Source organism: Haemaphysalis longicornis, unplaced genomic scaffold (genome assembly GCF_048455015.1).
Source record: "Haemaphysalis longicornis isolate Haplotype H1 unplaced genomic scaffold, Haemaphysalis longicornis Haplotype H1 scaffold_7, whole genome shotgun sequence".
Classification (NCBI taxonomy): Eukaryota; Metazoa; Arthropoda; class Arachnida; order Ixodida; family Ixodidae; genus Haemaphysalis; species Haemaphysalis longicornis.
In genome coordinates, this window is record NW_027526422.1 from 195,334,826 (window position 1) to 195,359,477 (window position 24,652).

At 46.7% G+C, this 24,652-nt stretch overlaps 1 protein-coding gene across 5 annotated transcripts in view; it reads right to left on the minus strand.

Annotated features, from left to right (window-relative positions):
• The window catches only part of Thoc5 (THO complex subunit 5), a 72,719-nt gene extending 49,116 nt beyond the window's left edge, over window positions 1–23,603 (minus strand). For 2 of the 5 annotated variants that reach the window (XM_077679498.1, XM_077679497.1), the window contains exons 1-9: window positions 23,382–23,603; window positions 19,265–19,414; window positions 14,697–14,807; window positions 13,547–13,644; window positions 11,163–11,183; window positions 6,404–6,479; window positions 5,039–5,109; window positions 4,051–4,301; window positions 26–103 (exon numbers count right to left, since the gene is read on the minus strand). In XM_077679498.1, coding sequence (XP_077535624.1) covers window positions 26–103; window positions 4,051–4,301; window positions 5,039–5,109; window positions 6,404–6,479; window positions 11,163–11,183; window positions 13,547–13,644; window positions 14,697–14,807; window positions 19,265–19,414; window positions 23,382–23,426 — 901 coding nt within the window. In that variant the 5' untranslated portion in view covers window positions 23,427–23,603. The remainder of the gene's footprint in view (window positions 1–25; window positions 104–4,050; window positions 4,302–5,038; window positions 5,110–6,403; window positions 6,480–11,162; window positions 11,184–13,546; window positions 13,645–14,696; window positions 14,808–19,264; window positions 19,415–23,381) is intronic. The other 3 variants (XM_077679501.1, XM_077679499.1, XM_077679502.1) reach the window with 3 other exon arrangements.
• Between the last annotated feature and the right edge of the window lie 1,049 nt (window positions 23,604–24,652).

Genomic DNA, 24,652 nt, shown 5'->3' on the forward strand with positions numbered 1-24,652 from the left:
TGCACCTGCGGGTTCAAGCACGCACCCTGTTTCTCCTCGGGCGTCTCGAGCAGGGCCTTGGCCTCCTCCACGCTGCCTTCCATGCTCACCTCGAAGCAGTCACCTGCGGCAATGGGGGAAACAACTCATCATCATCATAATCTTTACCTGTCTTTGCTCATGGCTGGAAAGCTTGACTGAAAGTCTATGGGAAAGGCCTTCTTCACACAGCAGCCAACAGGCTGATGATGCAGGTGGTGACACGTTAATACCACAGTTGATTATGAAGGCAATGGTTTGTGTGGTCTGCCACAAACTATGCCTTAGGATTCGTTTTATGTTTTGTTACCAACGCGAAGTTGCACACAGCCGTCCTATTTTTTGCTAAACGAGGAGCACCTGTTTGCTCCTTCTGTCGTATGCCCCTCTGAACATTTCACTTGACTGACAATGTTCCCGGCTTTTAAATAGATTGTTCTAGAAAGAAGAGCAGTACGAGATAAGTGCATGTGGAGAAAACATCGCAGCATTCGATTCACTGACACTCAACTGTGTAGAGTGGAATCCAGATGATACATTCCTGGTTCATACGATTTCCCGGTTACTACGCTCCTAGTTGTGAACACTAAAAACTCCCCATAGTACATTTCTTCCTGGATAGTACGTTTTTCCAGATAGCCCATTTCTCCCTCACGTTTTTTTATTTGAAGTATCAATGACATTCTACTGTATGTCCTTTTGTTGACTGCACCGTTGACCTTCGTTTCTTCTCACTCATTGGTAGAGAGCAACTACGAGAAACTTGCCTCGTTCTTTGCTACGTGACAATGTTGTCACGCAGTGAATACAGAATCTAGGTTTTTGAAGAAATCAAGTTGATTGGAACAAACTTGTGCTCTGCAAAAAGCACAAAGAAAACATGAGCAGTGAGGAAGCAGTCAACAAAGTGACTGGCACAGACAAGCATCGACGAATCGAATGCCATGGCATTCACTTTCCATGCATTTATCTGTCATGTCTCACTTCTTGAAACATCAGATAAGGTTGAAAACACTGCCGATGACACAAGAGCCGTCTACGAGGGGGACTGAAAACCTTCGTTCTTTCCCTACTGAGCCTGATGATGCGGCATGCAGAAGAACACGGATATATGCGCGGCGCACAGAACACAAGATAAGGTAGGTGAGTGCGGCCACATGCTAAAAACAAACATAAATAATGCATATGGTCAGTGTCTGTTGTTTTTCATGGGAGCAAAAATTCGGACTGACATATCAAACTCTATCGATATATTATCAAATATTTTGCCATCCCTAAAGCGCTGCATCAGAATTCAAATGCCATAAACCAGAACTGTTGATTTGTACGCAAGAGTCCCTACTGTGAAAACATGCTAAGCAGTGTAGCATGCTGCCAATTATTTCTACTTGTATGCCCCAATCTGCGATTTTTGCCTAGGACTGTACCGTATTTACACGATTGTAAGTCAACTCGAATGTAGGTCGACCCCCCAAAATTCCATCTCTCAAAAAAAAAAAAAAAATGCGAGCGCAGGAAGCAGCCCATTTGAACACTGCTGTGAACGAGCACCGAGAGAGTTCTTCAGGCCCAGGCGTCACCCCTGGAAAATCTTATGACAGATGGGACCATTCAGCACAACACAGAAGTGACACAAGAACACGCGGCAACGCGACTGCCTAGAAGATCGTATCACAAGGAGAAGTTCCTCCGTCAACTACCGATACCCCCTACGGCCGCCCTTCCATCAATGATCGATGCTCCCTCGAGCCGTACGCTCGCGGTGCGCGCAGTATATGTTAAAAAACAACAGCTTTTGTGTAAGCATGCAAAATAACCATGCGCTGTGGGTTGAGCAGGAAACTTCATTCCCAATCATGAGAACAGATTCACTGCGAGACGACGCCCATCGAAGCTACCGGCAGCAGCCACTGCTGAGCGATATCAAAACAAACATGGCGGCTGACACTAGCGGGCGCTCGCGATTTCCTTTGATTCGTGAGTACATTACTCGCATTCAAGAAGCGTTTTGTTCATCTCTAATAAACAAAATGAGTACTACCGAATCCACTGAATCAATGCACGGCGCTGACGTAGGCAGAATCATATCACGTTCAGTACATTTCCGAACGCGCTATTGGAAGGTTAGCCGCTCGCTCTAGGTACGGTGAACAAAGCACACAGATTGGGGACGCTAACTTTCAAAGTCTGCATCAGCTTTATTGACGCTAGAATGTATGCAATGGTAAAAGCTACGCTTCGACCATAACCAGAGAAACGACTGTGTTACACCTTCCCCAGCTCGTAGCACCCCTGATTTCTCATTTCTCTTGCCATTACAAGCGGCACAATGTTAGATTTCGATTCTAAGTTGACCCCATAACATGGGATTGTCAAACTTGAAAAAATGGGTCGACTTACACTCGTGTAAATACAGTATTTTTTAAAGTACTTTTGTAATGGATCCAATACTAGCCTTGTAGCTATGAATCCAGGTGCCTCTTCAGCATGTTTGTGCGCTATACAGTTAAACCTCGATGTAACGAACTTCAATGTAACGAAACCCTCGATGTAACGAACCACGGAATTTTTTGTAACTTCAAGTGTATGCACACCATGTATTTTCACCCTCTGTGTAACGAAGTCCCGTTTGCCGGAATTTCAATGTAACGAAGTTTCATGGAGAACGAGGCACGATATTTAAGTTGTAGAAGTAGATTTTGGGAGACGCAAGCGCCGAAATGGGGTCCCAATAAAACGCGAACGGCGACACGGGTCGCCCAATGCCGCGGATGCAGCCAGCAACGGAGTCTTTGATTAAGTCCCTTGCCTACAAACTGCGTGGCGTGCATACACGGCTGGCGCACTGTTTCTGTCGGAGCTTAATCGTCTACGGCTTAATCGGCATCAGCGTGAACCGCACGCAGCGTTTTCTCCCTGCAAAAACGCAAACCGCGCCCCGCAAGCCACAGGCGCGCTGACGCAGCCGCGGAGACCACCCGCGCGATGCGGGTAGCTCCAGCGACCGCTTCTAACCTCTCGCTGAAGCGCAACTCGAGGGGCATAGGAGAGGGGCGTCCGAGAAAAAAAGCGGATAACGTGGGCGAAATTTTCATTGTAAAACGTGACACGCGCCGCTTACGAAAGCGCCCATCAAATATCCTCCGCGGTGGTAAGCCTAATCGCCACTGGCGTTGCCGCCGCCGCCGCCGCAAGCCGCCGCTTTGCACTTTGTTCGAGTTCGCTCATGCTTGTTGGGTTTCGTCGTCCCATGGCAAGCATTTGTGAATCTTTATGAGCCTTGCACGCGCGTTTTTTTTTTTTTTTTTCACACCGGCGTCCGCGATTGCGTGCCGGCGGCGGGAAGTGAGTCGCGCTGCGCGCAGCAGTGGGAGGAGCCTGACCAGTTTCGCCAATGGGGAGGCGCGCACCCTATGGCGGGAGCTTCGAAGCGCTCGGGGATGCCGGCTGGCTAGACGATAAGGCCGCCGCGAAGGATATTTGATGGGCGCTCTCGTAAGCGGCGCGTATGATGTTTTACAGTGAAAATTTCGCCCACGTTATCCGCTTTTTTTCTCGCATACCCCTCTCGTTTGCCCCTCGAGTTGCATTTCAGCGAGCAGTTAGAATTGGTCGCTGGAGCTACCCGCATCTCGCGGGTGGTCTTCGCGGCTGTGTCAGCGCGCCTGTGGCTTGCGGGGCGCGTTTTTTCGGGAAGAAAACGCTCCATGCGGATCACGCTGATGCCCGCGTAGACGATTAAGCACCGATAGAAACAGAAACAGTGCGCCGGCCGTGTATGCGCGCCACGTTTTCTTTTTCAGGAAACGCTTCACGGGATGAACGCTTCATTATAACCGCGAATTTCAATGTAGCGAAATTTCAATGTAACGAAGTAAATTACGAATTTTACCGACTTCGTTACATCGAGGTTTAACTGTATTTTGATGAAACAAACTGCTTTGTTCTGGTTTGTTCAGTAAATAAACTGAATGGTTTGCGGCAATATGCACTTTACATTCCGCCAAGCAAAGCGGCGGGCTGCCCACTCACCCCCGTAGGCCTCCCGGTAGGCGCTGGCCTGCACGTAGAGGACGTACAGGGGCCTGGCCAGGAAGTGGGCGCTGGCGTGCTCCGCCTGGTGGGCCTGCAGGGGCAGCCCCAGGTCGGCCTGCAGGGGCTGGGCGGCCTCCAGCACCGCCTGCAGCGTGGGCTGGATGCCCTCCAGGCACTCCCGCTTGCGCTCGATCTCGCGCTCGTACGAGGCACGCATCGCCTCCAGCCCCTTCAGCCGCTTGGCCAGCCTGCACATAATGGGGGGGCACTGTCAAGAAGAGGCCCCACTACACCGACAGGCAGGTCAACCGGGCTGCACTGGGTGGCGGAAGGGACCAGGCAGGGCAGTACGCACACACTAGTTGGAAAACAAACTTCCACACAACGAGTCAATGATTTAGCGCTGGGGGCCCTTTTTTCACAGCTATGTCAGCATCGTATAATTTTTTTGAAAAACGAATCGGCTCACAGTGAGATGAACTGATAGCATGTGAGCTTAGCAACAGTGCTGGAACAATTTGCAATCAGGACTGCCAGGATCTTCATTTTTCGTAGGGCAATTTTTGCTCCATGTGTATTGCCACGCGTCCGTGATTGTTTTAATTGCTTTGTGTGTTTACCTTTTGCTCTCCCAAAGTGTTCTTTCTCATAGTACTTTCCCTTTTGTACCTGCAGTCCATTCCTTTCATTTAAGGCGACACCTGACACAGACGTTGTTCTTGGGTGCATAGTTAATGAGTGCAACAGGTTGCAACAGAACTGTTTTGCACTTTGTTACAACACATTTCTCAGGTTTATTTCTGGTAGCCTTTATGACTGATACTAGTGAAGACGGTGGACAACACTCATACACAAACAACGAAAACATGAGACAAAGGCGTTATTCTATACATTTGCTCTCACAGCAAGTGCTAGAAAATGAGAGACGGTCGATGACTAATCACAAGCAGAGCACTGGCTACAAGGTGGAGCACAAAGGACTCACTGCTTCCTCTGGACCAGCTCCCACTGAAGCCGAGCCAAGGTCAGCTGGTGGGGGTCACCGTCCGTTACGTCCTGCGATTGGCAAGGAAAACAAAAAGAAAACATGAGGACGCCACCGTGAACACTAGTGCTAGGACAACCTATCAGCCATCAGAAGGGGTCGCATCGCAAGAAGGTACGCGTTGAAACAGTGCATGCTTCTATCACACCTTCCCATTGGGCGCTCCCCATTACATTGCCTAAACACTTAAACCATCCAGAAAATTGGCATTTTCTCACGCTTTGCTCTTCAGCAGTGAAGCACAAAACACAGTGAAACCTGATCACATTAACTGGAGCTCCCAGACAAGCCAAGCTGCTCACACAGTCGCCACGCACGTTCCCTATGTAAGCATGCATTAATTTGAGATTCAGATGATTTGAACAGGTTTCGCAGGTCCTGTGGGATCTGAGAGAACAAAAGTTAAAGGACTTCCACAGCTTTCCGTCACACACATACTGCCCTGATTACTACTTAATATCTGCAATGTATGAATTAAACCCTCGTTCTGAACCAGAAGCTGACTCATTCTTGATGGGGTGTCTACACGCGTTGCCAGGTATCTATATGTGGAAGCAGTGATAAGGAAACTAGCAATTAGCAGTCCAGTAGTACACTTTAATTCTAAGTTTCTCGTTAAACACATTTTTTTTGTACAACCAGACAACTTGCAGGAAGCGCAAAACAAGCGCATCAAAATGCCTGATCTTAAACGATGGCACGATGTCTACTTGTGTATTTTAGCTGCCACATTCGATTGCGAAAAGACAATTAACATGCTGCACTTCTTGTCCACTTAATGTGCAGGACTAAGCTAGAAATATGCAGGACTTAGCTAAAGAGACAAATGCTACTCTGCACCTATGCTAGGCAAACCGTATTTATTTGAATATAAGGCGAGGTTTTTTTTTTCCAACATCTGCAGTCTCGAAGTTTTACCCCACCTTATATTCAAAGGTCAGCATATATATATATATATATGCAAGGGTGTGTGTGTGTGTATATATATATATATATATATATATATATATATATATATATATATATATATATATATATATATATATATAGATATAGATATATATAAATGGCGATATTTTTTACTTTCCAAACTGCACCCTTGCCTTATAACCGTGACCGCCTTATAATCGAATAAATACGGTATCTAGAATCACCTCCAACAGTTCATCATGCAGACATGCAGGCACATACGAAACCCCATCAAGATTTCAGAACAAGGACAGGCCCTCTCCGTTACATCTAAAACATCTTCAAATCAAATTCCCATCAAATCAAAAGAAAAGAATGGGTGACAGATTCCCTCACCCGCTTGAGCACATCTGCTGGTGCCTCCCGGCGAAACTCTTCCACAGGCACCAGGTCAATCTCCTCGTCCCTTGACCTTTGATTTGAACAAAAAAAGATGAGAATCACTTCGGCAACCTCAAAAAAGCTTTTAAGCAGAGTTGACAGATTTTATGGAGCATCAACAACTGTCGCACTAGTACACATGTGACGACAGAAACCTATCCCAGGAGTGGCACACCCCGTAACCCTAAAGTTATGCATGGCTTACAGGTCAATCACCACAAAGCAATCGCCACAGTTGTTATTTCCTCGAATGTTTTTCGCTGCATTGTTGAAGCTTCAGACTTAAAATATTACCCAAAAAGGGGATTCGGCACTGTAGTCACTCAGTGAACATGGAAAGGATGCAAAACCTGCGTCTTTTCCTCGTGCTTGGCTTAGCACATCCGTACAGCTGTGATTCGCTAAATCGCTACAGCAGACCCTTTCCCATTCAAGGGCAGACAAGTGCCCATGTGGCTCGTGACCTACTATATGCACTTAGGGAGAATGAAAACATCCAGAGTCTAATGATGCTCTCGCTTCATCAACCTGTTGTAATCCTCGTTCAAAGGGTTATTAATCCTCAACATGCTGGAAGTTGCTTGCTGCACACCTGGTCGGAACAATAATAGTGCTACGGTTTTGTTCAGTAATGCTGAAACAGCAACTCCTCAGCAGCGCATTTCTATGCCACAGTGCATGGTTACGTGTGTGCGTGCATTAAATGTAGTTTGTGAGCACCCTCTTCCGCTCAAGCTTGCAAAATATTACATTTTGGGCCTGCAATCGGGGATGAGGTGCCTTCCCTTTTACCAAAAGCCCCTTTTCGTGACAGTTTTGCCCACGAAAGTCCCCATTTGTGTAGCTGCAAAGTTCTTTCTCCAATCAAAGCCAGTAGTAGCTATGCACACTCCATTTCCACGGTGGCTGGGGGCGCCCGTAGCACCAGCTTTCTCCCACCTTCGGTGGCTTATTGCAGGACAAAGACTTTCTGCAATAACCTTCAAGCGCTCCCCTCTTAAATCAGCCTAACCCATCACACCCGACCCCAAATTCTCCACGTCATCTTTACACCTAACGCTGTGTGTTCCTCACTCAGTTGTTACATTAATGGTCCACCCAACCTGCTTTATGCGTACTTCCTGACCTTTCGACAATCACTGCTGTACATGAGCAAGCGCAATCAAAAGTAGGTGGAACACCAGACACAAACTAGAGTGAACGTCTCCTTCTTCCAGCCCACCCTGTTTCCTATCCTAGTTAGTGCATCCGGCGCAAACCCTTCAGACTTTACGAGCTTCAGGTCCACAACAGCAGCGGAGAGAAAATTTACGTTAGAAGTTTGCTTATTTTATTCACAGACACTTGTTTAAACTACTCTCGAAGGTACCCGTACGGTGGACCTAGTGCATTTTAAAGCGGTATTCAATGTGGCACTGCTTGTAGATACAACCCCCCCTCCCCTCGCATCAAGACTCGCAACAACTTACCTCTTTGGTGCCTCCATCTTCCTGGGGTACAACACAAGCACTCACTGTTTCATCACTCACACTCTGGTTTACCGCGGCACACTTGCATGGTTTCACTATTCCAGCATGCATTTCTCGCAAATTTGAGACTGAAAACTTTCCACTTCCTCCCAAGGGTGGCTCTGGGGCAGAGGTAAAGCAGCCGCATCCACCATGTGTGCGCAGACACATTTTGCCAAACATCGTATTCGACCCAACTGGCTAAAAGCTTACACATAGGGCCATTGTACACCACACGTCCCCTTGTCCAACATGCGACAGCACACTTCCAAAGGGACCACAACAACATACAGCTTAGCTTCATTTGAAGGATCAGAACTTCGCTGTCGTCACTGAGAAATTAGTCTTCAAAGGGGCAGGCTTCAAATAAGCCACTTACAGCGCCATTGTATGACATGGCCCAAGCCCTGCAAAATACTTGGGGGAGCAGCCAGAAATGAGAACATTGGTAGACTGACTCGGCGCCACTGGGAATAAACTAGGAGTTCAAAATTGCTGATCAAGCCTAGTAAAACAACGTACCATGGCGTTTCAGTGTGTAGTTACCCTACGATGCAACTGCAATAGCCATGCACTTTGTCCTTACTTTGGCTGATGCAACTGACCTTGAGCTGACCTAAACCTGAATCGCGTAACAAAAAAAGTGGACACAATTTATTTGCCGTTCATTTCAAGCAACACCGCTTGTGGCCTTCATTTCTGAAGCTCCCCATTTATGGTGACTTCTTCCGTGTCATCGGACAACAGCTGCTTGTTAATCGTCTTATCACCACAACCACGCTGCAAGTCCCACCTAAGCTGTACTTCATAAAACTTGGTGTTAAAGTCGAGATGAGTGCTGTTCGAATAGGACAACCTTTCGATCGGGGCAAAGCTGTATGTTCCCTTCATGGTCTGTTTAACGAGATCTTGGGCCTTCAGCTGCATCCCCCTGAGCCACACTTGTTTTGGGGGGAAATTCAAGTCCCCGTTTCCGCGCTTGCGCTTACAAGTGCATGGCAGACGAAGCCACGTGGATGGCTTCCTCTCTCACACACCCTACATGCAGTAGGGGACGGAGGAAGGAAGGGGCAGGGGTTTAGAAGGCACGGGGTCTTCATGAGGACAGTGGGGGTGGCGGGATTGGTACATGATGCAGAGTGCTGACAGCAGTACATGCGTGCTATATTCGGGTACAACTTAAGAACGGCAACACGAGTTACCACTGTGCCTAATCACCGCAGCCAACCGTTACTCCACAGAGCGCAAGGAGTGCGTTACTGCAAGTATTTTGCACGTGACAAGAGTTGTTTCTGTGTTTTCTCACACCTAATCTGCTTATGAGCTACAGCAGTGTCAACAAACAAACTGTGAAAAAAATCAGATGATCGCACGCATTAGGTGCAACCTCCTTTCAAAATTCAGGTTTATGATGAAAAGCAGCGCAAGAAACACAAGGTCAAAAGAAGAGGGGACAGTGCACAGCCCTGTGCGTCGCCCCCTCTTCCATTTCCCTTGTGCTTCTTGCGCTGCTTTTCATCATGAACCTGAATCTGAACCAACCAGCCCAACTTGCCATTTCACTCCTTTCGCAATGTGTGCGCGCGTTGACGTCACGAGTTCGTCGCTTCGGCGGAGTGGTACATCGTGTGAGCTACTTAAGTTCTTAACTTGTACCCGAGCATAGGCAGCAGACATTCCAGCTATCATGCTTGTGAAAAGAATGAGTCCATTTGAATTACGAGCTATCACGTCCGTGAAGGAAAGGCAATTCATGCAGCCATGCCCATGCTAGTTGACAGCTGTGTGCCCCGTTTTGCTCACACTGCTTCGCCTGGACACGTACAGCTAAAGCAGGCAACGTACACATGATCTCGCAGCATGCATCATGACGTCATGCAGTCTGGGGAGTGGGAAATCTTTTTATAAGATTGGTGAGGCAAATCGTGCCCACTAAACCCCGCAAGATATATGGGCTTCGGCCACGTCTTTCCCTCGTTTAGTTACCATGCCACACAGCTGGGCTGCTATCTCACTATAAAAAAGTGGCGAAGGCTACAGGGTCACTATACTGAGATAACCACTAAATGTAGTACCTATTCGCCTACAGAGCATCATCCTAAGGGACTAGATGGTACAAAACTTCTGTGAATTCCCTACTAGTGTGTAAGCCTTCTTTCAAGCTGCCTTGCTGAATGCCGAGCATTTCTAAAGCTCACTTCATTACTACGCCCGAAGTCAGCCTTTACACTACAGTACAGAAATGCATTTTTGGCACATTGTTTCAAGCATTTTTTTTGCTTACTTTTCATTCCTTCCCTGTCCATTGTGTGAAGGTACTAATCCTCTACATTTGCACTCGGATAACGATAAAATGCATTCACCTGACCCACTGCGCATTCACTTTGCAGGTATAAGGCATCACACTTTTCTGTTGGGGTACTTGCTAAGGAATGCTTACACATTAACATGGCTTTGGTTTCATGAAATGAGGCTCTGGCCAGCCACATACCTTTCAGTTGCTGCTTCCTGAATTGATTGATTGATTGTGGGGTTTAACGCGCCGACGCAACGCAGGCGATGAGGCGCGCCGTAGTGGAGGGCTCCGGATTAATTTTGACCGCCTGGGGATCTTTCACGTGCGCCGAAATCTCGCACACACGGGCATTTTTGCTTTTCGCCTCCATCATAAGAGCGGCCGCGGCAGCCGAGAATCGAACTGCGACCTCGTGCTTCCTGAATTACCTGTTATGACCGTCGAAGGAGTGTGTGTGGCGGAACCAGAGCTGCAATCTCTAAGCAAACTTTTTGATGAGGAAACCATCACGCCACCACAACATACAGGATTGGCTGATCATCTATTGCAAGGCAAAGTTGCAGTGCAAAAACTGTCAGTATTTGTAGAAAACTGGTTCCTGTCTGCTAACATAAGAAGCCACCTGTAAGCTGCACCATGGTGTAAGAGCAAATTGTGACTTGTAGCATGGGAAATGCAGCAGTTTGCAGTGCTCCCCAAACAGTCTCGCACACTGCATGCAAGAAGCTGTTCCACAAACATTTTTGCGTGCATCGGAAAGCAAGGCAGCAAGCAAACATTCCCGCGTGTTTTGGACAGGAGTGCAACGTGCAAACGTTCAGGCATGCTTCGGCAAACAGGGCAAGGCCAGGCATGCGGCGTACGATCTGGGAGGCAACGCCAGAGGCAAGGAAGGTGAAAGGGGGCGTACTTGGCGCCATGCTCTTGCCGCCTGGGAGAGAAAGCACAAGAGGTTGTGGCCGCACAAACACTGCCTCGACACTACTCAGTCAAGAAGCCAGCTGACCAGCAGGCTACAAACGTGTATTTCCCTTTTTCTTTTTTTCTTTCAGCGGGAAAAGAGGGATGCCATGAGTGTATTTGCAAAGCAGGAACTTTTTAAAGGCAGGTAGTACTTGTAGCCTGTGTTTCACCTCTTCAAAGATTTCCTGCTTGGAAATTACGTAACAAAAGTAATAAAGCGTTTTTAGTACTGGGGTAACTATTATTAAGGGGGCACACTGGTATTAGAAACTTTTTTTGTTTTGCTTTTCAACCAATTATGATGAAACTTCATGTTTTTTTAGATGATTTCAAATATCCAATTAGTTTTGATGTGAGGTACTTAGGGCCCAAGTTAATTAAAAATCTTCCTTGGTTGTTTTTGAGAATAATAGGAAAAAAAATACTCGACAAAAGATTATCTGCAAGGCACGGATAGATACCAGAAGTTGTGGAGAATGAAATGTGGGAAGCAGCTCTTTTGTTTTGCAATTCCATACAAGTTTACATTAATTCTAACTTCTAGGTTTGAAGTACTCGTGCTAAGCAATTAAAAATAATGCTAATTAAACAACTACTGCAACACAAAATGCAAAATCTGCTTCCCTTATTGCATGGTTTAAACATTCAGCTTCGCAGTGCAAAAGAAACGATCTTCCTAGCTGCACTACATGCTGGGGTGTACTGCACGAGAATTTCCTACCACTTCGATACCAGTCGTAGCAAAGATAGAAGAAAGCAAGGAAACATTTTTCATTTTTTGCTGAAACGGGCCTTTATGGCTTTTATAGTACAGAATTTTCAGAGGAAAAACTGTGCAAGTCAAGAGAAAAGTGATGCCTCAAAAAATGCTTTTTGGGGCAATTTTTCGGTCCCAACAACCCATGTGCCCCCTTAACAAGGTGAATTGCTCTAAGAATGAAATTAACCCTTTCTGGTTCATTGCCAGGCCGCGCGTAAAAACTCAACCTAGCCATAGCGGTCCGTTATCGGGTTCCGCCCGGCTTGGGTGTTCAAGGTTCAATTCCACAGTTCTTCTCACTGTGACGCGCTCGCATTCTTTGTATACGTGCGCCATCTCTTGAGGGATAAGCTAACTTTTTTTGTTAAGTTTACTTCTTTTTGCACAAGGGTGCAGCAGCACAATGTTCAGCCCAGGCCTTCTGGATCCCAGAGCGTTTTCACATGTTTGTTGTTCGCTGATAAGCATGGCCACTTTCTCATCGCATGTGTTTTACATTGGCGCACTTAGCAAAAGAAATGATGACTCCAGTGAGGTAGAGAATTAAGCTCCTCCATCAGATGCGCTGCTTGTAGCGGTAGAAAAACAAAAAAGGCAGCACGGAAACTCTGTTTTTCTGCAAAACCTGCAGTAAAAACACTGGCCTGCAACCCAGAGGTAGCTCCATGCGGTCTCACACGCTGCTCAAACATCAGTAAAGGAGTTGCAACCAGAATGCAAGAGAACAAATAAATATCCTCTGGGTTTTTCTTGCACAGCTTGTGCTTTTCTTCGTGGCACAAAAAATTGGCAAAATAGTTTCAGACCAGGACGGCCGGAAAGTGGGTAAAAGTTCTGTACCAGAAAGGGTTAAAATAGTTCGACCGCCAGCACTTTCTCCATTTGTGTATACTTCGAAAATATGGCAGGGATGAAATGCGGAACATTTTAGAGTCCACGAAAATATTTAAAAAACAAACAAACCTATCTTCAGTGCACCTCAAACAAAGCACAAGCAACAAACCTGCCCCAAATACGAGTCTCCTATTAGAGGCTACCACAAGGGCCAGTAAAATGTGCTTATTCGCCTTTCTCTACTGAGAGTTTCATCTGCTTGCAGGTAGTCCCACTATAAAGGCAAATTCAGTAGCTTTGAGTTGGATGTTCTCATAAGTGACAATTTCCTATAGGAAATCACTTTGTTCCTTCAAAGTTGCGAAGACATGTTTGCTAGCAAAGACAATTTTTGCTGCCCATGACCTGCCCTTTCCTTGAAGGCAGAAAACAAAGTGGCTCCGATAAACAGGGACCATGAGAGAATGTGAAATGATCTATACAGGCGTCCCGCTAGTCCATCTCAGTCTTAGCACTGTCATATTTTACTCACACTCACAAATCTAACTGGTCAGCAACAAGTAGTACTGTTAAGTCACAAGAGGGCACAGAGCACGGGGGAAAGTGGCAGTGCGCTGGTGCAGGAAAACAACGACAAGAGGAGACCAGCCACCACACAGGGTTGCACTGGGGGGTGACACCAACACCGCAACCAGTGCAGGAGAGTGCAGTAGGGCAGGGCCGGGCGTGCCCCTCACCTGAACTCCATGCACTTGGTGACCTCCTTCTGGAGGTGCATCACCTCGTAGGTGAGGTTCTGCAACTGCAGGTGGAAGTTGTCCACCTTCTGCTTCTTCTGCAATAGGGAAGGAGGGTGGAACGCGAATGGGGACGAAATTAGAAGAAGAAGATTTTATTTTTCAGCAGACGTTGTTACAATTCCTGCTCAAGGGGCAGGAGCTAAAGGCATTGAGTGCCAGACGAGGGCTCCTGACCCTCTGGAGTTCACAGCAGAGGAGTTCACAGCAGATGACATGTTCAAATCAAATATACGTGCTTAGCAATAAGATCCAGCAATACAGAGAGAACAAGAGAGGTACAAGAAAAAGGGCTCTGGAAAAGTAATGCGATGCAAAAACAGAAACCATCAACCTGCACAGCATTTCACCTGTCAGCTGCAACATTCAGAAGAATTAGAAGAATAATGCTTATTGCGTGTTCATAAATGGCATACACAGGTGCACTGTGAGATCGTGCTCGGTTGCATCAAACTACGCACGACGGCATCAAATTGTGTTAGAAACAAGAAGACAATGATTTCAAAAATCTCGCATGTCACCTGTTTTTGTTTTTTCCTTCAATACAGACCTTGCTTTCGGTTCATTCTAGGTATTCAGCCATTCCCTTCCCTTTCGTGCCGGACTGCCAACCCCACTTGCCATCCCTCTCCATTGCCAAAACTGATATTCCTGTCCACAAAAACACCACAAACTGCGACACAACAGATCACGCCTCTAATAAGACCACTTCCCCTTTATATTTGACCTTAATAGTGTCAACATCTCATACAAGTAAGCCCTCGCTTGGTGAAATTCGAAACAGCGCAAAAAGATGGGACAAGAAACGACGACACACGGCACTGCTTTGAATTTTAGTTAGTTTGCACCAACTAGCCCAAACGACCGTCCTTGCTTGGTATTTCAGTGGCATTGTTCATTCTGAAGATCAGTAAATTGAGTAGGTTGGTCAAACATTGCTGACACAAAAGATGGGCCAAGCCAGTGGAGCGCACAGGAGATCATCTCTCAATGCTGGCACCGCTACATCACAGCTGCCTCCATCGCAGCAGCTGAAACCCCCCTTTTTTCTCACCCTCGCAGCCAGAGAGAGAGAGAGAGGGAGGGTCACCTCGTTGACGGCATCCTTGGCCACCTTGAGGCGATGCTTGTCCAGCCGGTTGATCTTCTTCAGTGCAAGGAACAGCAGGGACGTCTCCACGCGCAGCTCCGACACTTCCGCCTGCACAGCAAGCCACAAGCGGCCAACGGTTACCGACGGTAGACTACAAGAAGCACAGTTTATTTATTTATTTATTCAGTTACCCTCAAGGCCCGAGGGCATTCAAGAGGGGAGTGGGTACATACATACATGTACAACATACAAATCAAAATACAACAACAGAAAAATTGCAATCAAGTAACATCGCTTGCTACAGGGTTGAACGAAGGCTACGTACAGTTCAAGCCTTATACCCCTGTCCCACGGCAGATCTGATGACCTTAAAGAACTACTGACACCAAAATTTTATGCTCCTTCTTTTTATTGATTTCATCAATGCATAACGACCTGGCGAACCCGAAACAGCACTTTAAATACTTGAGCATGCGATAATTAATTATGCTGAACGGCCTGAAAATCGTCTATTTTGATTTCCCGCACTTCCAGTCCGGAGGGAGCGTGTGACAAAGACACGGAATGACCTCACCGTTTTGTGCGGACGTCAAAACACTGCAACAGCTGAACGGAGGAGGCGTTGTTTCGACCGCCCCGCCGTCGACGTTCAGCAGACGAGCTGCCTGAAGGTGTTAGGCCTAGCACTGCAGCGGAAATTTGGTGACCGCCTTCAATAAAAGACCTGATAGTGGCTTCTACTGCGATTCTGGGCTTTATTATCAGCTCTTTTCCCACGTGCGAAACTTAATTTTTGGCACAAGTGCCTTTCTGAGCAGCGCTTATACCTACAGCTCTGGCTAGGCGTATCACTTCGTGAACGTGCCAGTGCCTAATCGCCACTCGCCCGACCGCACGCATGAAACGACGTCACGAGTTTATGACAAGCGTTGGAGGCGGACGGCTAGGTCACTTCTTTTTCCTTTCACGGAGTGATGTCACGCTGATTTCCATTTGCTGCGCACCGCTCCGTGTACTGATCCATCGGCAATTTAAATCAGATCAATTTAACCATGTTCCACGCGTCGCAGGCCCCTTGTATTTCAGCCAGGGTATTCTGTTGAGTGAAGGAAGCGAACTGTGTAATAATATTAGCCCCAAAAATCGGTGTCAGTACCCCTTTCAGACCAAATGTCAGTTGCTCTGAATGTCATTAGTTCGGCGCCACATGAGAATACCAAATGACATTCGAGACAAATGGCATTTAGCGGCTAACTGAGGTTCGGGAGCTCATTTAGTGGCCAAATGAATAGCCTCGACAGCAGTGGCGTGTCACTAGACCAAAGAATATGTTTCTAGAAACTGTCAGTAAACTTATATCTTCCCCTTCTAATTGTTTTTCAAATAAAGAAAGACAAACAAGTACTTACAAAAAAACAAACCTGGCCCCCAACCCTGATATAGATTTTTTGCGGACTTGTCTCAACTTATGCTGTCTACTTAAGTCAGCTAAAATGGTGATCTTCTTCTGATTAATTAAAAAAAAAGAATTATTTGTTTTAAGAAAACTGTTCCGTATGAAAACATTCTAGAAGCACTTGAACTATAACTTTGCCAATAACTTGAACTACAATTTTGCTAATCACCACAGACGACATTTCTTTCGCCATGTAGACCCAGACGGCCAAACCCAATGTCAGTAACAGCTAATGTCATTCACTTCAAATGACATTAGATTTGCCGTGTGACAGGGGTATTACATGCCGATGCTGCAGCTGTACCATGCAGTGTGCAACAGCAGATGACTACCGGTTGGCACTGTATTTTCGTGCGTATAGCCCACACCAACAATGCCAAAATTTCAGTGGCAAAGTAGGGTTGCGGATAATACGCAGGGTTTTCCCTTAAGTGCAGCTTCATGGCAATTTGTGTTGTGCCATGAAGCTCCTATGCAGTAACACTGACTAAGCCTTCCGTGGCAGCGATTGCGCAAAACATACAAGGACAAGGAAGAAAAAACAAGGATGGGTGCACTCTAGCAACTGAATTTTTATTAGTGAATTGCAACTTTCACCTTGCAGTCAGAGTACTCTACTTGCTAAATGTACCCTTTTTCTGTCTACATAGTACGTGATGTGTTGCTTGAGCAGTAGCTTTGGTGCAGCCTTTCCTGTATCAAATGTGCGGCCAATATGCGAGGATTTTTTTTTTTCTTTTCCAGCGGGCGGAAAGGGGGGTGTGGATTATATGCAGGGGCAGGTTATACGCGCAAAAATACGGTATAGACCACCCGGGGATCTCTGACACACGCATGCGTGGCAAAAAAACGCTGCCACGCCCAAGAAACGCATACGCACTCTCGTCTCAGTAGCACAAGTCCTGGTACATTGAGCTGATTCACCAGAGAAGCAAAATGAGCACAAAAGGCAACCTTTTAGCATCCTTTGACGCGTAAAAAAACCCAAATATGAATAAACAGAACTTCAAAGTGGAAATGCATGCACCAAGCAGTGCTTGGACTACAAGGCACACTGTACCGGAAGACCACCGATTAATTAAAACCTTGCGGGCTTCACCGGTAACAAACAAGCTACACAAGTGACAACTGCCTCCCAGTTACTTGCCTGACCCCCGTTTTTCTGCAACAATTTGAAACTGGGCAAGTTGGGGTTTGCCAGTGTCACAAGTACACACACTGTCCTACATTTACGGGCAGCACACGGTAACAACGAACAGAATCAAGGTCTCAGAGGTGAGTTTCATCAGCACGCGTACCAGCCAATCTGCTAGCTTGCTTCGGTAAACTTATTTACCGACAGAATCTGCAGGCACACCGGAGAGGGGGTGAGTATATTCCAAAGGGGTCAATAAAGACAACGTACAAGTTTAGTTCATTAAAGAGACTGCCCTTTACTGATAACAATGACGTCAATTTTATTGCAAAATTCAAACGAAGAATTGCAGTATCGAAGAAACATACAAAGCAGCGGCAAATACCCACCGACTATCCGGAAATTTCACTATTACGTCACAGGATATTGTTCGTGCGAGTAGCTGCCGCAAACTAACTGCCAAGCAACATGACTGGGAAATTCTACTGGGGCCTCTAGTTCCATTTGATCGTATCACCGGAATGCTAACACGCAGTTATAGCACTCATAACTGTGTTTTTAGTGCGGGCCCACTGGATAACATTGCCTCCTGACCAGACTACAACCCCGTCGCGCAAAATTTGAAAGTTATTCAATATTTCCTGCATTTCTTGGTTAAAGGGGCAGATGGGTGTTTGGGTTTGAAAAACGGTCAAAAAATCATTTTCTGAACAATGACATTTTCGGCATCCACGGCCATTTTTCTATCAGTCTGCAAATTTCCTCATCAAAAGGCACATATCTTCCCGCATCCACGGTCATGTTTCTATCAGTCTGCAAATTTCCTCATTAAAATGCACATATCATTCTGTAAATAGCATTTTAAAGTGCATTCTAGACTTTAGTTCACGCAGAATTCGATGGTGAAATGGCCCTTTCCTTTCAACATGAAGCTAGCGTTTCGCCCTCAGATGTCTCAGCACCAGAGCAGGTACAACTGTAATTTTTTTTATTCTCATACCTAAATGTGTGGAGAATACAGTGTTGGAAAGAAATTTTTCAAATAGAGGCTTCGGAAAATTATTATTGCGTTCAACTGACACCACCTGTGAGCCATTTCTGGAGGAGCACAGGAGGAGTGAAGTTCATCATATTCATCATCATCACCAGCCTATCTACACCCACTGCAGGGCAAGGGCCTCTCTCATTAATCTCCAATTACCCCGGTCCTTTGCTAGCTGTGACCAATTTATCCCCGCAAACTTCTTGATCTCATCTGCCCATTTAACCTTCTGCTGCCCCTGTCACATTTGCCCTCTCCAGGGATCCACTCTGGTACCCTCAATGACCAACAGTTATCTTGCCTTCGCATTACATGCCCTGCCCATTTCTTCCTCTTAATTTCTACTAACCTGTCCTTAACACGCATTTGTTCCCTGACACACTCCACTCTATTCTTGTCCCTTAATGTTACACCTATCATCTTCCGTTCCATTGCTCGCGGAGTCGTCCTCAATTTAAGTTAAACCCTCTTAGTGAGTGAGGTTCAGTGTGTTGTAAAATAATCAAGAAAGTTCTTCCCATGTTGTATTCTTTAGTAATTTGTTTTCCCAGCCACTGGGTAATCGCCATTCCCTGTGGAGAGGTTATCTTGTAATTGTGACCCAGAACAATGGCAATTAATCATTAATTAACCCCAAAAATAATAAACCTGCAAAAAATCCAATTGCAGGTTTGAAATCAGCACAAAAAACTGCATAATGCTGCGCAGTTTAATTAAAACTGTTTGCAAATAAAAAAAAAGCGCTAAGATTAGTCTGCCCCCTTGAGAAAACTCCTTTCTTCTGTGGCAGTGAAGGATGAAGTCGGGTGAGTTGCCGAAGGCTAGTTCTTCGAAATTAAACAAGGGGTTATTTTGTTCCCACAGCCCCTTTAACCCACAACTCAGCCCTACTGCACGCTCTTTGAGACACCACTCATCGACCAAGAACGCACCGTCGATTTCCGCTGCAGCTTCAGGTCCAGGATCCTCTTCATGTTCCTCTGGATCTCGGCACACGTCTTGCGGAACAGGATCTCGTCATCGTGAGAGTCCCGCGACCTGGCCTCCTGCTCCTCCAGTTGGAAGTAGTCCAAGTTTGGGTCCTGCGCACGCGCGTGAAAAGGAAGCAGATGTCTGCGAAGCACACGGCAACACCAAGCACAACAATACAACAGCGCTGTGGAACACGGTATACAGCAGTAACTTGCTACAAATTTAGCACTCGCACTGGTGCAATACCTGTGGTGCACTTGTGTTCCCAATATTGCCAGTTTATTGGGGGTTACAAATCGACTGCTGAAAACACCACAACGTTCTCTAGAGACATAGAACATGACCAAAAATGTAGTCCAAAGTTCGACGAAAGCTTGCCTGGTAAGGGAATAACATGGACGGAACAAAGAAACACCTGCCGAAATAATTTTTGAGAGTACTACCTGTTTGCCCGGCCCATTACCAAAAATGCCACTAAAGTAAATAGCATTTTCCCAGGTGCCAAAACCAGGTAACATACTGTATTCTTGTTAGACAAAAAATGTAGTGTGCAACAAGCTGTGATTCTGTGAACATGCTTTGGAACTAGCACAAAATTCAGTGGCCACAGATCTTGCTAACGTAGCACTGCTGCGCTAACGAGTGTCATTAATATTTTGGTGCATGATAACTTGCACTTCAGAAGAAGCTTCAGCTTGTTTCAGGGTACCTTGAAGGAAATAAACACAGTAGTATCTGATCTGAGCGAAATCAGCTAGAATGAACAGGCTGACGTCTACGGGTCACCTACTGTTGAAAACCAGGAAGCAAGCGAGGGTAAGAGGACGCCGCTTTATTGACGACGTTCGAGCGGCTAGCGTTATTCGCTTGATGAAGAAGATGTCTTGAGCCTCGCTTCTTGTGCGGTCGCTGCTCGTCTTCACTTCGGTGTCGTCGTCTTCCAACCAACCAGATCACATTTTGTAACAGGCTCCGGGCCGGCGCAATAATATGGATCTGGTTGGCTACAGCTGGCTAAAATCTTGAACCTGGCAATGGATTGGCGATTGATTGGTGCTTCCGTAATCGAAAAGAACTGGAGACTTCAGTGGAGTCATTTCCGCAGGGCTCAAAAAGAGCAGGTCTTTGTTCCGGCGGCCTAATTGCCATGGTCTGCCAAAAAGGTGCTCTCCATGCTCCCATCTCGCACAAAGTGTCTCAGCCGATGAAGCTTCAGGCGCTGAAGTGGAGCATAAATATTCTGCTTTTCGTTCGTTTTCGGTGAGGACTTGTGAGGCCCGTGGACATTCTTTGGAACATCCTCCTTTGTCTGTAGTTCTTGGTTGATCCACCTCCCAAGAAGCCTTTTCCTGATCAAACACTGGCTCTTCAGTTGCTACGTGCGAACATGTCCCTTCTTTTAAAAATTTCGCGTCTCCAGGCACTTTAAACCCAAAAGCCGTTTCCTGGGACGTCTCTGATTCAGCCGTCGATGTGGACATAGTCGTCAGTTTATCTAGTGTTGGTCGTTTCCAATTTGGATCGCACAAGGAAGTTATGTGGTGTCCTTTGCAATTCCGACATGAGAGGCTTCTTGCATTTTTGCAGTTCTTGGCGCGGTGAAAGTGCCTGGCGCAGCGAAAGCAACAACCTTGTTTTCGCAATTTCGCTTTCTTTTCTTCTAATGTAATTTGAGCGCTTCTGTGAGGTGGTCGTTCGATTCGCAGAGAAGACATCTATGGCGGGATATCGTTAACGTTAGTGCGGAAGAAGAACCTTGCATGTTTTCTTTGACCTGGTTCCGGTGTGGTTTTGTTCTGGCAGGCATGTCTGATCCCGTCATTAGTGAAGTGATCTCCCGACTTCGCACTTCCAGGTTCAAAAGTTCAAGTAACTTCGATACTTCACCAGCCTGTTCTTTTCCCTGTGCTTGTGGCGTCGTTAACGTTAACTGGTTGACCCTGAGCACGATCTCATAGGGCAACTTCTGCAATAGTGCAGTCTTCAACATAATGCCGTACGACTCAATATGTACTCCGAGGTTCTTAAGTGATCTGACATATGTGTGTACACATTCATGAAGCGTCTGAAGGTCGTTCAAGTCTTCGCAGGAAGTCACTTTCGGGAGGTTTAGCAGTTTGCTCATGTGGTCGTTAATTATGAGGGTTTTGTTTCCAAAACGTTGCCGCAACAGTTCGATGGCTAAGGGGTAGCTGTCGTTAGTTGTAGGCAATCCGCTGATTACGCCTTGCACTTTCCCCTTCAGGTAACTGCGAAGATACTTGAATTTGTCAACGTCTGTTAGGCACAGGTTCTTATGTATCGTTGACTCGAACTGGTCCCAAAATGCTGGCCACCGTATGAATTATCCGTCAAAAGGTTGGATCTCAAGTTTGGGCAATTTAACTTGAACTCGTTCTTGTGGTGACGTTGCGGCCTGTACCACACCGTTAGTCGTTAGAGTGCATGTGGCTGGAAGATGTCTTTCAGCGCGGAAGACCATGCGTGCAATAGAATCTCTGTAATCTTCTACAGTTGCCAGTTCATCGTCTAGTTCGTCATCGGTAACGAGGTCCTCTATCTCTTTGTCTAGTTCAGTTAAAGCAGCCTCTTTCCGTTTAAGCATATGAAGTTGCTCAGCCAGCTCACCGGTCGGTAGTGGAGTCACCTCCATCATGGACTTCATCTCGCTGATGACCCTTGTAGTCGAGGCGCGAAGCACATTACGCTTCCGTTTCGGACGATCCATGATGGGGCTCGGCACGTAGAAATGGTTCTGGCGGGAGCTGATTCGATGCGCCGTTTGTGACCGTTGTGTCCTCTTCAATGGGCCTGCTTCTTCGGTAGGGATCTCCAACGGTGTAATCCTTTCATCCTGGTCACGGCACCCAATTGTTGAAAACCAGGAAGCAAGCGAGGGTAAGAGGACGCCGCTTTATTGACGACGTTCGAGCGGCTAGCGTTATTCGCTTGATGAAGAAGATGTCTTGAGCCTCGCTTCTCGTGCGGTCGCTGCTCATCTTCACTTCGGTGTCGTCGTCTTCCAACCAACCAGATCACATTTTGTAACACCTACAAAAGAAATTCTTCCGACTACGCCTTTCTTAAGCAAATGAGAAAAACCACAAAATTGGAATGGCTTAGTTTACAATACTGCAACTTCATGCAACAATTCACTTTAAATGACCCAACGAAGCAGACGACCTTTCCTCCTCTGAAGCAGTTGCAATCATTAGTGCACATCACACCCCGTGAAGACAGGATTGCAGCCAACGTCACAATAGTGGATTTTTGGTGCCCTGCACTTGACTTTTGACATGCAGCTACCCTACCTTTCATCACCGCGTAATAGACACCTCAAGGACGATACAAAGACTCTGAATTGGTTACCATATCACCCCTTGCGAGCTACGAAGCTGACTGTTGCCCTACACAACCCTCGAAACGTCTGCATAACAAGGTTGCGAAGGAAAAGTGACTGAAGCAAAAGTAGGTGGACGTGTAGAACTTTGATTCACGGTTTCCACAAAACAGTTACGAGAAGTGAAGCACAACTTCTAACAACATAGACCCGTCTTAAAGCAATGCATCTTCCCGGCCTTAAACCGCTTCGCCCAGGTCTCGCTTACTGTTCAACCGAATAGCAAACAGGCACAAATTCAATCGCATACTTTCTTGAGCCCCCCGTAGCCACGATCACGGCATTTCACGGGTCGTTTGAGATAAATTACGGCACGAGAAACGAAATCCGCGGGTAATAGGAAACCACCAAGTTACATTCACTGACAACCGCCGAAAAAGCGAGAATCCGTATTTAGTCGGGATCGAGGAGTCTATACCCAAGGCATGTCACGTAAAGCCGCTTGTCACGTAAAGCCATGACTCTTTACCCAGCGTCTTCGAGACGCCCGGCACCAATCGTTTCTGCTTAGTGATCACGAGACAAGGCGATACATAAGCACACACAAAAATCCTCGCAAGGTACGTTTTACAGCCGACAATGCAGGCATTTATCAACGTACGTACAACGTAGGAACGTGAACTCTGACGAAATAACACAGGCTTGTGAACTTCACGAGGCAGGCAAAGTGAGCTTACCGGCATGTCAGTTTTCGACCGCTTCACTTTCTTCTCCCGGCTCATGCTGGGTCCAACCTTGGGCCGAACGTTTCGATGTCAGCCGCACGCACAGGTTAGCAGCACATTTCCCGTAGCCTGAAGCACTGATGGCCCGCTGAGTTACAAGCTAAATTTTAGCTCACGAGAAACCTAAACGCCGGGAACGCAAGAACGCCGTGCAATCCACGCAACATAGAGTTAATACTACTGACTCCACGCAAACGTGATGACGATGACAATGTCTCCTACTTGAAAGTTTTTTCTTCTCCCATACGCAGGTCCATTCGCTTAATTCTTGTGATGCTTGTCATATAAAGCACGCTCAATTTTCAATTGCTCAAATTCCAAAACTTCACGCCCCTGGTCTTATAAAAACAAAAAATATGGCAGACAAATGTGCTGCCTTGAGAGCGGGAGTTTTGACGCGTCTTGCGTGCTTGCTGCTTCCGCTTGTCATCCCTCAGCCATATGCAGTAGTAGTGGCAGTAGTAGTAAACGTTTATTGATTCCAAAAGTGAGAGGGGTAAGAGTGGACTGGAGAAGTGGTCAGCCTCTCCGCCCAGGAGGCCGCGAGCCAGCGCTGATTTCAGTGCACGGTCGACCAGAGCTTGCTGCTCCGGAGCCGAGCAGGTCAGCGCTGGTAAGCGCAGACTCGCAGTCACTGCTCGGGTGATGGGTTGAGGATGGGTTTAGGGTTGTTTGGGAATGTGTGCACAAAGTGGTAGTTAGTGATAGGGACGTTAGTGATAGTATGGCAGTCGTGTTGGAAGAGAGATGGAGAAATGTGGGAGAGAACCGTGTGGTTAAAGTAAGTACCGGTATCTAGCCGGCGCCAGATATGAGCCTGTTGGTTAATAGGATGAAATTGTATGTAGGGTCGAGGGGTAGAGCCAGAGGTGGCATCTTGCCTTAAAGATGGGATGGGATAAAGATGTTAATAATCGACTGCTGAACATGGCCCCCCGCCTGCAATGGCTGCCGCGTCACTGCTACAAGCTCTTCCAGTGCAACCGTCTGCGTGCGCTCCTATCAGCCGAATTTGCGAGTCCAGTGGGCTACCGTTATCTCTTTGTCAAGTAACGTCAGTTGTGACCACTGCATCTTCGAATCAAACGTCACCTGATGCAAAACAGCAGGTATACCAGAAGCATCATGCACCGTTTTTCCACCAGTAGACAATGAAATCATCTCGGACTCTGAAAAATCTGACAAATTCTGTCCGCTGCCGCAAAAGCGCCGTCGGAATTCTT